The 12718-nt window shown below is 34.9% G+C and overlaps 1 protein-coding gene across 2 annotated transcripts in view; it reads left to right on the top strand.

Annotated features, from left to right (window-relative positions):
* PSMD12 (proteasome 26S subunit, non-ATPase 12) overlaps positions 1-2662 on the top strand; it is a 132627-nt gene extending 129965 nt beyond the window's left edge. For both annotated transcript variants that reach the window (XM_056817272.1, XM_001370342.5), the window contains one exon: positions 487-2662. In XM_056817272.1, coding sequence (XP_056673250.1) covers positions 487-696 — 210 coding nt within the window. In that variant the 3' untranslated portion in view covers positions 697-2662. The remainder of the gene's footprint in view (positions 1-486) is intronic.
* Positions 2663-12718: the final 10056 nt, after the last annotated feature.

The following is a 12718-nucleotide window of genomic DNA, read 5'->3' as shown; positions in this document are numbered from 1 at the left end:
TTTCAAATATTTGAAGAGCTATCATGTAGAAAGCAAGATTATATTCCCACCCCCACCCCCAGAGGGCAGTACTAAAACTGCCAAAGGGTAGTTATGAAAAGAAACATTTGAACCCAATAGAAAGGAAAAAAATATTTTTTCTTTAAATTTGGACTGACAAGCAGTGAAATGAGTTGCTTCATGAAGTAATAATCATCCAAAATATATAAACAAATAATAGATGGCCATCTCATAGGAAGAGGTATTATAAAAAGATTACCTGTGTTTGACTGGAGGTTAAACTATATGAATTATAAGTCCTTAAAATGTTCATTCGTAAGAACAGGAGTTATCTACATTCATATTTAAAATACTATTTTAGGATTTCAGCATTTGCTTATTAGTGTGATGAATCCTCTATACTTATCTGTGTCAATTTGTAAATTGTTTTTGTTGAGTTTTATTTATTTACATATTTGAACTAATTATTTGCTTTTTTCTTTGTAGGAATCAGAAGCATTTCTTTCAAACTTAGTAGTCAATAAGACCATCTTTGCTAAAGTAGATAGGTTGGCAGGAATTATCAACTTCCAGAGACCAAAGGACCCAAATAACTTGCTAAATGACTGGAGTCAGAAACTGAACTCATTGATGTCTTTAGTTAACAAAACCACACATCTCATAGCAAAGGAGGAGATGATACATAATCTACAATGAGGGATTCAATACCCTAAAGTTTTTAAGAAAACATTATAATTGGAGGTCATAAAGACTATTATTACAGTGTACCTGTTGGGTTTTTCCCCTCTTATTACCCATTCCCTAGTCTGAAATTTAAAATATGAGTAAAAATATGTGAGACATTATTTGGACATTGTTTTCTTGATTTTTAATTGTTTAACTTTGCTTTTTGCATTTGGTGCAAGAATATAATACAACAGTATTGTTTAATCAAAATTGTAACTTACAGAAAAATCTTTTTCTATTGTTAAAAATTCTTTTAGCAATTTATCATTTGTTTTCATCCAGCTAACAACAATAATAAAAAATAGTATATGCATTTTTTTACTTTCCATGGTTTGTTCTATTTCTGAATATTAATTATGACAAAGGTTTGGCAAGTGTTTTGTAAAGTAAAATGTGTCCTCTGGCAAACTCATTACCTGGCAAACAGGTTGACATAAAAATGCAATAGAGATAATGTTTTTTAAATGGTTTACATGAATGTAAGTTTGTAGTTGTACTGGGCTTTATAAATCAGCCTGTGTTCAACAATTATGTTAAAGACCTCCTTGACTGTATCTCTACAGACTGACTAGATGTACCATTCAGGTAGTCTCTTGGACTATTCACTTTTATTGTCCTGACCAGTTGTTTGAAATTAATAAATTCTATGATAGTATTGGCATGTTGACCAGCTTGAGTCATGTTAAATCTTACCTTACTGACTTTTAATATAACAGATTATTTTTATTTGTTGTTCTCAGATGTTTTTCCTTAAATTTTAAGGGTTCAAATTTGCCCCCCCTCCCCTTTTTTTAAACTATTACTATTTAATTTCCCAGACTAACATTTAGAGACTAATTGAGTTCTCTGGACACAGTATTTCATATCCATTTTCCACTTAGACTATTAGATAATCCTGGACTACGTAATTTTAAGATTGTAATTACATTGGTGCTCTGTGGGCAATGTGAATATAATGAAGTACTACTGTATTTTATTTTGAAAATGGTATGCATTTGTTGCGGTTGTAACATCTGTTATCACTTAAAATTCACACAAGATGGCAAGCTCCAAAACATTAAGAATTCACACTGGTACTAAAAATATAGTCAGTATTAATTATCTTGTAGATGTGTTGAGTGAAAAAGATAAAAAGTACAAAGTCTTTTGGCCTTGGGCATTTGGTACTTGCATTGAAACATGTAGACTCTCTTTTTACATCCTCCATTCTTCTGGTAAAGGGATTTTTTCGTGGAATTTGTCAAACGTGGTCCATGTTTGGCCAGATGCTGCTGTGATTTTAGTTTCATCTTAATGCTTTTCTCTTTTAATATAACATTGTTCATCCTCAAACTGATGCTCTTTGCACATCTTAACTTCTTGCCATTTGTAACTATAGTCATAGCGCCCAAATCCCATATTAGTCTTAAGTGTTTAACTATTATTTTTTTTCCTTTCTGAACAATAATCAGGTAAGACTGTAGATGTATTTGGCAACTCCTCTATGTGTTTGCTGTATACAAGAAGCTATTTAGCATAGGTTAGAAAATTAAATATTTAAAATATTCCAAAAGAAAAATCTTCCTTAGATGTTAGACATTATCTTTCATCAATAATGTTATAGGTAGAGAGAAAAGCTTTTTAGAATATGTAGAACGTAATATTTGATCTGCTAATTCTTCAGTTATTATGTTGTGAACAGTTGGTATACAACCCACCAGTATAACTTCTAGTTTAACTTCTACTTTTTCAAATAAACTTCAACTAATGTTTATCTCATAATAATATCACTTCATACCTGTTATAGGATAACTTAATTTTAAAGCTATCTTCATCTTATATGTTCCAAATATTAAAATCAAAAGTTTATGTTTTAAATGCTTTGAAATCATTGAGTTGAGGAGAAACTATGTGAAGAGGAAATGTCTGGTGAATAAAGTAATGAATGATTTAAAAAGTCAAAATTATTTCTAATTTACACAAAATAGCATAGCTTTCATATTTAGTATTTCATTTTATTTCAGATAATGTTTGTGTTTTATCTTCTTCAATATTTTAACCCATAAGATTTTATTTGTAGCTTTATTTTAAGGCTCAACTGTTCCCCCTCTACCCCCTCAAGTTATTTCATTTAGCTCTATGATGAATAAGATCATCCTGAGGCTTTTGGACACATACATACACATGTCATTTTTTTGTTTGTTTTGTTTAAATTTTTTAAATTATTTTTTTTTCCATAGTTACATGGTTCTTGTTATTATCTCTCCATGATGGGGTTGTTATCAACCCCTCATGGAGTTGACAAGTAATTTTACTGGGTTATACGTGTATTATCATTCAAAATTTATTTCCATATTATTCATTTTTGTAATAAAGTAATCTTTTAAAACAAAAACCCATATAAGCGAGTGATAAAAAATGTTTTCTTCTGGATTTCTACCCCCACAGTTCTTTTTCTCAATGTGGATAACATTCGTTCTCAAAAGTTCCTCAGAATTGTCCTGGATTATTGTATTGCTGTTAGTAGCAAAGTCAGTTACATTTGATCATCCCACAATGGTTCAGTTACTGTGTATAATCTTCTGGTTCTATTCATTTCACTCTGCATCAGTTCATTGAGGTTCTCCCAGTTCATATAGAAATCCTCTAGATCATCATTCCTTATAGCATAATAGTATTCCATCACCTTCATATACCACAATTTCTTCAGCCATTTCCCAATTGAGAGACATCTCATTTTCCAATTTTTTGCCACTACCACAAGCACAGCTATAAAAGTTTTTGTACAAACAGAACCTTTCCCATTTTTTTTTTTACCTCTGGGATACAAACCCAGTAGTGATACTCCTGGATCAAAGGGAATGCATTCTTTTGATAACCTTTGGACATGATTCCAAACTGACTTCCATTATATATATATAGTAGTAGTCTCTCGGTAACCGAGGATGACAATTGTCTTTGTGCGCTTTCATCTGTGATGTAGATGAGTGTGCACAAAGACACTTGTGCATGAAGGAGATTTAAGTGGAAAAGTCGATGCACAGAGACAGTCCCACTCTCTCAGCGTTGGAAGCCTGGGTCCAATGGCATGAAAAATTGTTACACCTGGAGACTTCCTCAGCTGCATTGGATGGCCATGTTGTCTTTTGTGCTCCAATATGCCCTAAGCACTCCACAGTGCTTTGCTGCATTGCCATCTCAGCCTTTGAACCTTCTTATTGGTTTCTTCCATTTGTTCAGCCAAAGCAGTCTTCACATGCTAGGTGAGCAAAGCCCTGGTTCACCAGGGGTCTACGACCCAATGGCTACTCTCACAAGGTTTAGCCGGCCTGTCGAAGCCTTTGCCCAGGGTGTGGCCGCTGCCACATGCTAGCAGCTACTAGGAGCCACAAGTGAGAGCTGGGTGTCAGGTCAGTCATAATGACTTCCATTATGGTTGAATCAATTTACAACTCCACCAGCAATGCATTAGTATTCCAGTTTTGCCACATCCCCTTAACATTTTATTATTTTCCTTTACTGTCATATTAGCCAATCTACTAGGTGTAAGGAGGTTAAAGAGGGTTTTGTTATAAAACTTTGGACTGGATTATTTATGAATAGGGTCACCAGGAAGTTTATGAAATTCCAAAGAGACTGATGTAATAATTTATTTACAAAATATAGAAGAGTGAAGTAAGAGGTCAGAGAGAGGATAGGGTAAGCTATCTAGCCTAAGCACTAAGTATTGTACTCTGGCCCCGGCTCAATCTCAGCAGGGGAGAGTTAGTCCTTAGCTGGAGGGGCCTCAGCCCTTGTAGTTAAGGACTTGGGGTTGCAGGGAGCCTTTCTCAAGACTATAGGTCCCTCCTAAGGCTAGTCTTTTCAGAAAATCCAGGAAAGGAGTTAGCTCTTTTCACACACCACGTGTCAGTCCAAAGGGAGAGATTCAAGGACAGTCTCACCAAGTACAGGGCCTCAGGTTCAGTCAGCAGATTCTTCACAAACCTCCAACTCGAACTCAGAACTCCGGAAGAAGTCAAAGTCCTCCTAGGAAGTTGTAACTCCCTTTTAAAGACAATTTCTTTTGTGTCACTTCCTGTGCCTCCACTTTTATGTCTACCAATTACAGTTGAAGCTTTGCTTAGAATGGCCCAGGGGGCAGTCAGTTTGATTTTGATTCGTCACCCACTATTGTACACATGGGTCACTATGTGAATGGGGTGTTTACCATTTTGGTGATTAAATCTAAGAATGGGCAGGGGAGTTAATTTACTCTTCACATACCTAAAGAGTTTTGATTTGGATTTCTCTAATCAGGAGGGATTTAGAACACTTTTTCATATGATTATTCATAATTTTGATTTCATCTGAAAACTGCATGCATATATCTAACAAATCAAATAATTCCCTCCATGTAAATATATTCTTCAAATTCAGTACTTAAAAAAATCAATGATATGTACCCCAAAGAGATAATAAGGAAAAAGACTTGTACAAGAATATTCATAGCTGCGCTCTTTGTGGTGGTCAAAAATTGGAAAATGAGGGGATGCCCTTCAATTGGAGAATGGCTGAACAAATTGGGATGTATGTTGGTGATGAAATACTATTGTGCTCAAAGGAATAATAAAGTGGAGGAATTCCATGGAGACTGGAACGACCTCCAGGAAGTGATGCAGAGTGAGAGGAGCAGAACCAGGAAAGCATCATACACAGAGACTGACACACTGTGGTACAATCGAAGGTAATGGACTTCTCCATTGGTGTCAATGCAATGTCCCTGAACAATCTGCAGGGATCTAGGAAACACTATCCACAATCAGAGGATAAATTATGGGAGTAAAAACACTGATGAAAAGCTACTGCTTGATTGCAGGGGTGGAGGGGATATGACTGAGGAGAGACTCTAAATGAACACTCTAATGCAGATACCAACAACATGGAAATGGGTTCAAATCAAGAACACATGTGATACCCAGTGAAATTGTGCGTCAGCTATGGGGGGGGGAGGGGAGGGAAGAAAAGAAAATGATCTTTGTTTCCAATGAATAATGTTTGGAAATAAAACAATGTTTCAAAAAAATAATAACAAAAAAAATCAATGATAACTCCTTACACTCATATACTACACCATTCAGTTCCTTGTGTTGCTTATAAAGATTTATTACTTGGTGGCCTGCCTTCTGGACTCTCCAAAAGATTTCTTGGAATGTAATATCCCATTTTTTAGTCTTTTCTAAGTCTTATTTTTGGCTATGAGATATCCTATGTTTTTTTCAATTTTCTCAGTCTTTTTTATTTTGTCTTAATATTTCTTGTTGTCTCATAGAGTCATGGGTAGAAGTTTGGCCCATTCTAATTTTCAGGGTTTTTGTTGAGCAAGTTTTGTGCCTCTTTGGCCAAATTATTAATTCCCCTTCCAATTCTTTTTTCTTTTTTTTTCTCATTTCCTTTTTAATATTTTTTTCCTAGCACTCTTACTTATAAAAATATTTTTACCACTTCAGCTCTCCCAGAAAATGTAGGTGAACTTGTGCCTAAGCTGTGGGTTTATGGATTTATTTCTTTTTTAACTCACCCTTCGGTCTTAGACGTGATGCTAAATAAAGATTCCAAAGCAGGAGTGGTAAGGACTAGTCAATTGGGATTAAGTGACTTGCCCAGGGTCACACTGCTAGGAAGTTTCTGGGATCAGATTTGAACCCAGATCCTCCTGACTCCAGATTGTACTACCTCATTGCCCCTGCTTGTGTATATATTTTGAAGTTATTCTCAAATGGTTTGTGTCTTGAACATCCTTATTCCCATAATAACTTTGTGGTGGTATTCTTTTTTTTTCTTTTCTTCATTCTTCCAACTTTTGACATGATGTTAGACTCTGCACACTTCTTGAAACAAAATTTGAGCTGATCCTGTTACTATTTGGGATATTGAGTGTTATATTATTTCAGGATTTTCAAAGACAGTTCACAATTAAAGACAGGCTGAAGACAATTGGGGAAAAAACTTAAAAACCAAGATAAGTCATCTGGAAACAGAAAATTGTCTTGAAAGCTAAAATCAACCAGCTTGAAAATGAGACAAAGGAGATAAAAGATGAGGCAAAGGAGATGAGAGATGAGGTAAAGAGAATCAAAGATGACCTCCAAAGAAAATCAGACCAAAAGGAGAAAGATAACCAAAAAGCCGGAGATGAAATCCAGACTTTAAGAACCAGAATACAACAACCAGAATTAAGTGACCTCATAAGGCAGCAGGACACTAAAACAAAACCAAAAGAATGAAAAAAATGAGGAAAATATGAAGCATATCATTCACAAGACAGAGGATTTAGAAATTCGTTCGAGGGGAGACAATTTAAGAATCATTGGTCTACCCAAAAACCATGACAAAAGGAAAAGCCTGGACATAATACTACATGAAATTATTCAAGAAAACTGCTCCGATATTCTAGAACAAGAGGGAAAAGTGGAGACTGAACGAATCCACAGATCATCTCCTGTACTCAATCCCCAACTGACAACACCCAGGAATGTTATAGCCAAATTCAAGAACTATCAGACCAGAGAAAAGATAATACAAGCTATCAGATACCATGGAACCACAGTGAGGATAACACAGGATCTGGCTGCATCTACACTGAAGGACCAAAAGGCATGGAATATGATATTCCGGAAAGCAAGGGAACTAGATCTACAACCAAGAATCAACTTCCCAGAAAAATTGACTATATTCTTAGAGGGGAAAGTATGGTCATTCAACAAAATAAAAGAATTCCTAGAATTTGTAAAGAAAAGACAAGACCTGAACAGAAAATTTGATTCCCAAGCACAGAACTCAAGAGAATCATCAAAAGGTGATTAAAAAGGATGGAAAAAAGAATAACAAAACAACACAAAGACTCTTTTTTTTTTTTTTTAAGACTCAAGAAGTTAAAATGTTATGTATCCCTATAAGAAAAGAGGTCATTGGTAACTCTTAAAAATTGTTATTATCACCTGGGCAGCTAGGAGAATTACACTTAGAGGGAACAGTGATAAACTGTATAAGATGAGATGACAAGACATAAATAAGTATATAGATATATGTATTCATAAATGCATATGCATATGTATATATATACATATATAAATATATACAACAAGAGCTAAAAGGAGAGTTTAATACTAAAAGAAATGGGAAAAGAAACTGAAGGGGGTAAATTTATATGTCACAAAGAAGCTCATGACAGGAGGGGGGAGAATATCAATACACTGGAAGGGTAAAGAGGATGGAGATAGGAAATACTCAACTCTGACGTGTATTGAAATTGACCCAAAGAGGGAAGGACAATTCAATCAATTGGGACAGATATTAGATTTGCACCCTATAGGGGAGTAGAAGGGTAACAAACGAACTGGTGGGAAGGGAAGCAGTTCAAGAGAGGGTGGGGGGGTAGTTTTAGAAAGACTGCAGGGAAAATAAGGAGAATAAGAAGGGAGGGGGTAGAAAGGGAAGTAAAATAAGGGTGGGAACTAGGGGGACTGATTAAAACAACATGGTGTAGAAGGAAATAGTGAAAGAAGAAAAGGCAGGACCAAGAGTAGAAATCAAAATGCTGGGAGTAACACACACTTAGTAATCATAACTCTGAATGTGAATGGAATGAACTCACCCATAAAATGCAAGCAAATAACATAGTGGATTTGAATACAAAACCCTACCATGTGCTGTCTACAAGTAGCACACATGAGGAAGGTAGATACACATAGAGTGAAAGTAAGAGGAAGGAGCCAAATCTATTGGGAATCAACTGATAAAAAGAAGGCAGGAGTCATAATCATGATATCTGACAAAGCCAGAGTAAAAATAAATCTAGTTAAAAAAAATATGGAAGGTAATTACATCCTGATAATGACAATGAGAAAATATCAGAACTGAACATGTATGCACCAAATGTCATAGCATCTAAATTTCTAAAGGAGAAACTAGTGGAACTCAAAGATGAAATAGATAGAAAAACTATACTAGTGGGAGACCTGAACATTTCTCTATCCAAACTAGATAAATCAAACCAAAAAATAAATAAGAAAGGTAAGAGAAGTGAATGAAATCTTAGCAAAATTAGAGTTAGTAGATATGTGGAGAAAAATAAATAGAGACAAAAAGGAATAAACCTTTTCAGCAGCACATGGTACATTCACAAAAAATTGACAATGTATTAGGGCACAAAAACATTGCAAACAAGTGTAAAAGTGCATAAATAATAAATGCAACCTCAGATCACAATGCAATAAAAATAACAATTGGTAAGGGTACATGGAGAGATAAATCAAAAATTAATTGGAAATTAAACCATACCATTCTCCAAAACCGGTTAGTTAAAGAATAAATCATAGAAACAATCAATAATTTCATTGAAGAAAATGACAATGATGAGATATCCTTTCAAAACATTTGGGATGCAGCCAAAGCAGAACTCAGGTGAAATTTATCTCCTTGAGTTCATATATTAACAAACTAGAGAAGGCAGAGGTCAATGAAATGGGCATGCAAATTAAAAAGCGAGAAAGTGAACAAATTAAAAATCCTCAGATGAAGATAAATAAGAGATCCTAAAAATCAAAGGAGAAATTAATAAAAATTGAAAGTCAAAACTATTGTTTTAATAAATAAGACTAGAAGCTGGTACTTTGAAAAAACAAATAAAATAGACAAAGTACTGGTCAGTCTAATTAAAAAAAGGAAAGAAGAAAACCAAATCGACAGTATCCAAGAGGAAAAGGGAGACCTCACCTCTAATGAAGAGGAAATTAAGGCAATCATTAAAAACTATTATGCCCAATTATATGGCAACAAATATAGCAATCTAGGTGATATGGATGAATACTTACAAAAATATAAATTGCCTAGACTAATAGAGGAAGAAATAGATTACCTAAACAACCCCATACCTGAAAAAGAATTTCAACAAGCAATCAAAGAACTCCCTAAGAAAAAATCCCCAGGGCCTGATGGATTCACAAATGAATTCTATCAAACATTCAAAGAACAACTAATCCCAATATTATACAAACTATTTGACAGAATAAGCAAAGAAGGAGTTTTACCAAATTCATTTCACAACACAAATATGGTACTGATCCCAAAGCCAGGCAGGTCAAAAACAGAGAAAGAAAACTATAGACCAATCTCCTTAATGAATATAGATGCAAAAATCTTAAATAGAATACTAGCAAAAAGATTCCAGCAAGTCATCACAAGGGTTATTCACTATGACCAGGTAGGATTCATACCAGGAATGCAAGGATGGTTCAATATTAAGAAAGCCATCCACATAATTGATCATATTCACAAGCAAACCGACGAAAACAACATGATTATTTCAATAGACGCAGAAAAAGCCTTTGATAAAATACAACACCCATTCCTATTGAAAACACTAGAAAGCATAGGAATAGAAGGGCCTTTCCTAACAATAATAAACAGTGTTTATATCTAGAACCATCAGCCTACATCATCTGCAATGGGGATAAACTAGAAGCCTTCCCCAATAAGATCAGGCTTGAAATAAGGATGCCCATTATCACCTCTGTTATTTAACATTGTCCTAGAAACACTAGCAGTAGCCATTAGAGAAGAAAAAGAAATAGAAGGTATTAAAATTGGCAATGAGTAGACCAAGCTATCACTCTTTGACGGTTTACTTAAAGAATCCTAGAGAATCAATCAAAAAGCTAGTGGAAACAATCAACAATTTTAGCAAAGTTGAAGGATACAAAATACATCCACATAAGTCATCATCATTTCTATATCTCTCCAACCCATTTTAGCAGCAAGAATTAGAAAGAGAAATTCCACTTAAAACCACGCTAGACAATATAAAATACTTAGGAATCTATCTGCTGAGACAAACACAGGAAATATATGAACACAACCAAAAAGCACTCTCCACACAATTAAAACTAGATCTAAACAATTGGAAAAACATTGATTGCTCATGGGTGGGATAAGCTAACATAATAAAAATGACCATCCTACCCAAATTAATTTACTTATTTAGTGCCATACCCATTGAACTACCAAAAAACTTTTTTACTGAATTAAAAAAAAAATCAAAAGTTCATTTGGAAGAACAAAAGATCAAGGATAAACAGGGAAATAATAAAAAAAAAATTGCAAAGGAAGGAGGACTTGCAGTCCCTGATCTCAAATTATACTATAAATCAGTGGTCATCAAAATCATTTGATACTGGATAAGAGACAGAAAGGAGGATCAGTGGAATAGACTTGGGGTAAATGACCTCAGCAAGACAGTCTATGATAAGCCCAAAGATCCCAGTTTTGGGGACCAAAACCCACTATTTGATAAAAAAAAACTGCTGGGAAAATTGGAAGACAGTATGGGAGAGATTAGGTTTGGATCAACATCTCACACCCTACACCAAGATAAACTCAGAATGGGTGAATGACCTGAATATAAAGAAGGAAACTATAAGCAAATTAGGTGAACACAGAATAGTATACTTGTCAGATCTATGGGAAAGGAAAGTCTTCAAAACCAAACAAGAGCTAGAAAAAAATCACAAAATGTAAAATCAATAATTTTGATTACATCAAATTAAAAAGGTTTTGTACAAACAAAACTAATGCATCCAAAATTAGAAGGGAAACAACAAAATGGGAAACAATCTTCATTACAAAAACCTCTGACAAAGGTCTAATTACTCAAATTTATAAAGAGCTAAACCAAAATTGTACAAAAAATCAAGCCATTCTCCAATTGATAAATGGACAAGGGATATGAATAGGAAATTTTCAGTTAAAGAAATCAAAACTATTAATAAGCACATGGAAAAGTGTTCTAAATCTCTGATAATCAGAGAAATGCAAATCAAAACAACTCTGAGGTATCACCTCACACCTAGCAGATTGGCTAACATGACAGCAAAGGAAAGTAATGAATGCTGGGTGGGATGTGGCAAAGTTGGGACATTAATGCATTGCTGGTGGAGTTGTGAATTGATCCAACCATTCTGGAGAGCAATTTGGAACTATACCCAAAGGGAGATAAAAGACTGTGTGCCCTTTGATCCAACCATAGCACTGCTGTGTTTGTACCCCAAAGAGATAATAAGGAAAAAGACATGTACACGAATATTCATAGCTGCGCTCTTCGTGGTGGCAAAAAATTGGAAAATGAGGGGATGCCCTTCCATTGGAGAATGGCTGAACAAATTGTGGTATATGTTGGTGATGGAATACTATTGTGCTAAAAGGAATAATAAAGTGGATGAATTCCATGGGGACTGGAACAACCTCCAGGAATTGATGCAGAGTGAAAGGAGCAGAACCAGGAAAGCGTTGTACACAGAGATTGCTACACTGTGGTATAATTGAATATAATGGACTTCTCCATTAGTGGCAATGCAGTGACCCTGAACAACTTGGAGGAATCTATGAGAAAAACCACTCTCCACATTCATAGGAAACACTGTAGGAGTAGAAACACAGAAGAAAAACAACTGCTTCAATTCATGGATTGAAGGGATATGGTTGTGGATGTAGACTCTAAATGAATATCCTATTGCAAACATCAACAACTTGGAAATAGGTTCTGATCAAGGACACAAGTAATACCCAATGAAATTGAGCATTGGCTGCAGGAAGGATGGGTAAAGGGGAGGGAGAGAAATAATGTGATTATTGTGGCCAAGGAATAATGTTCTAAACTGACTAAATAAACTAATTCAAATGGAAAAAAGAAATAAATTAAAAATGTCCCTCAAAATACTAGGTAGGATACTACCTAGTTGTTTGACCTTAGGCAAGTCACTTAACCCCAACTGCCTAGCCCTTACCACTCTCCTGTCTTGGAACTGGTACTTAGTATCAATCTTATTACAGAAGGTAAAGGGTTAAAATAAATAAAATGATGTCCCTCAAAACAAGTTATTCTTTGGATTTTAGAAATGTTTATGGTTAGTTTATTCAAGTTTACTCATTTGCTTTCTGTGTTAATAACAATTCCAAGACAAAAAGGCGAGGGCTA

Source organism: Monodelphis domestica, chromosome 2 (genome assembly GCF_027887165.1).
Source record: "Monodelphis domestica isolate mMonDom1 chromosome 2, mMonDom1.pri, whole genome shotgun sequence".
NCBI classification, from domain to species: Eukaryota; Metazoa; Chordata; class Mammalia; order Didelphimorphia; family Didelphidae; genus Monodelphis; species Monodelphis domestica.
This window is presented reverse-complemented; position numbering and strand designations above follow the sequence as displayed.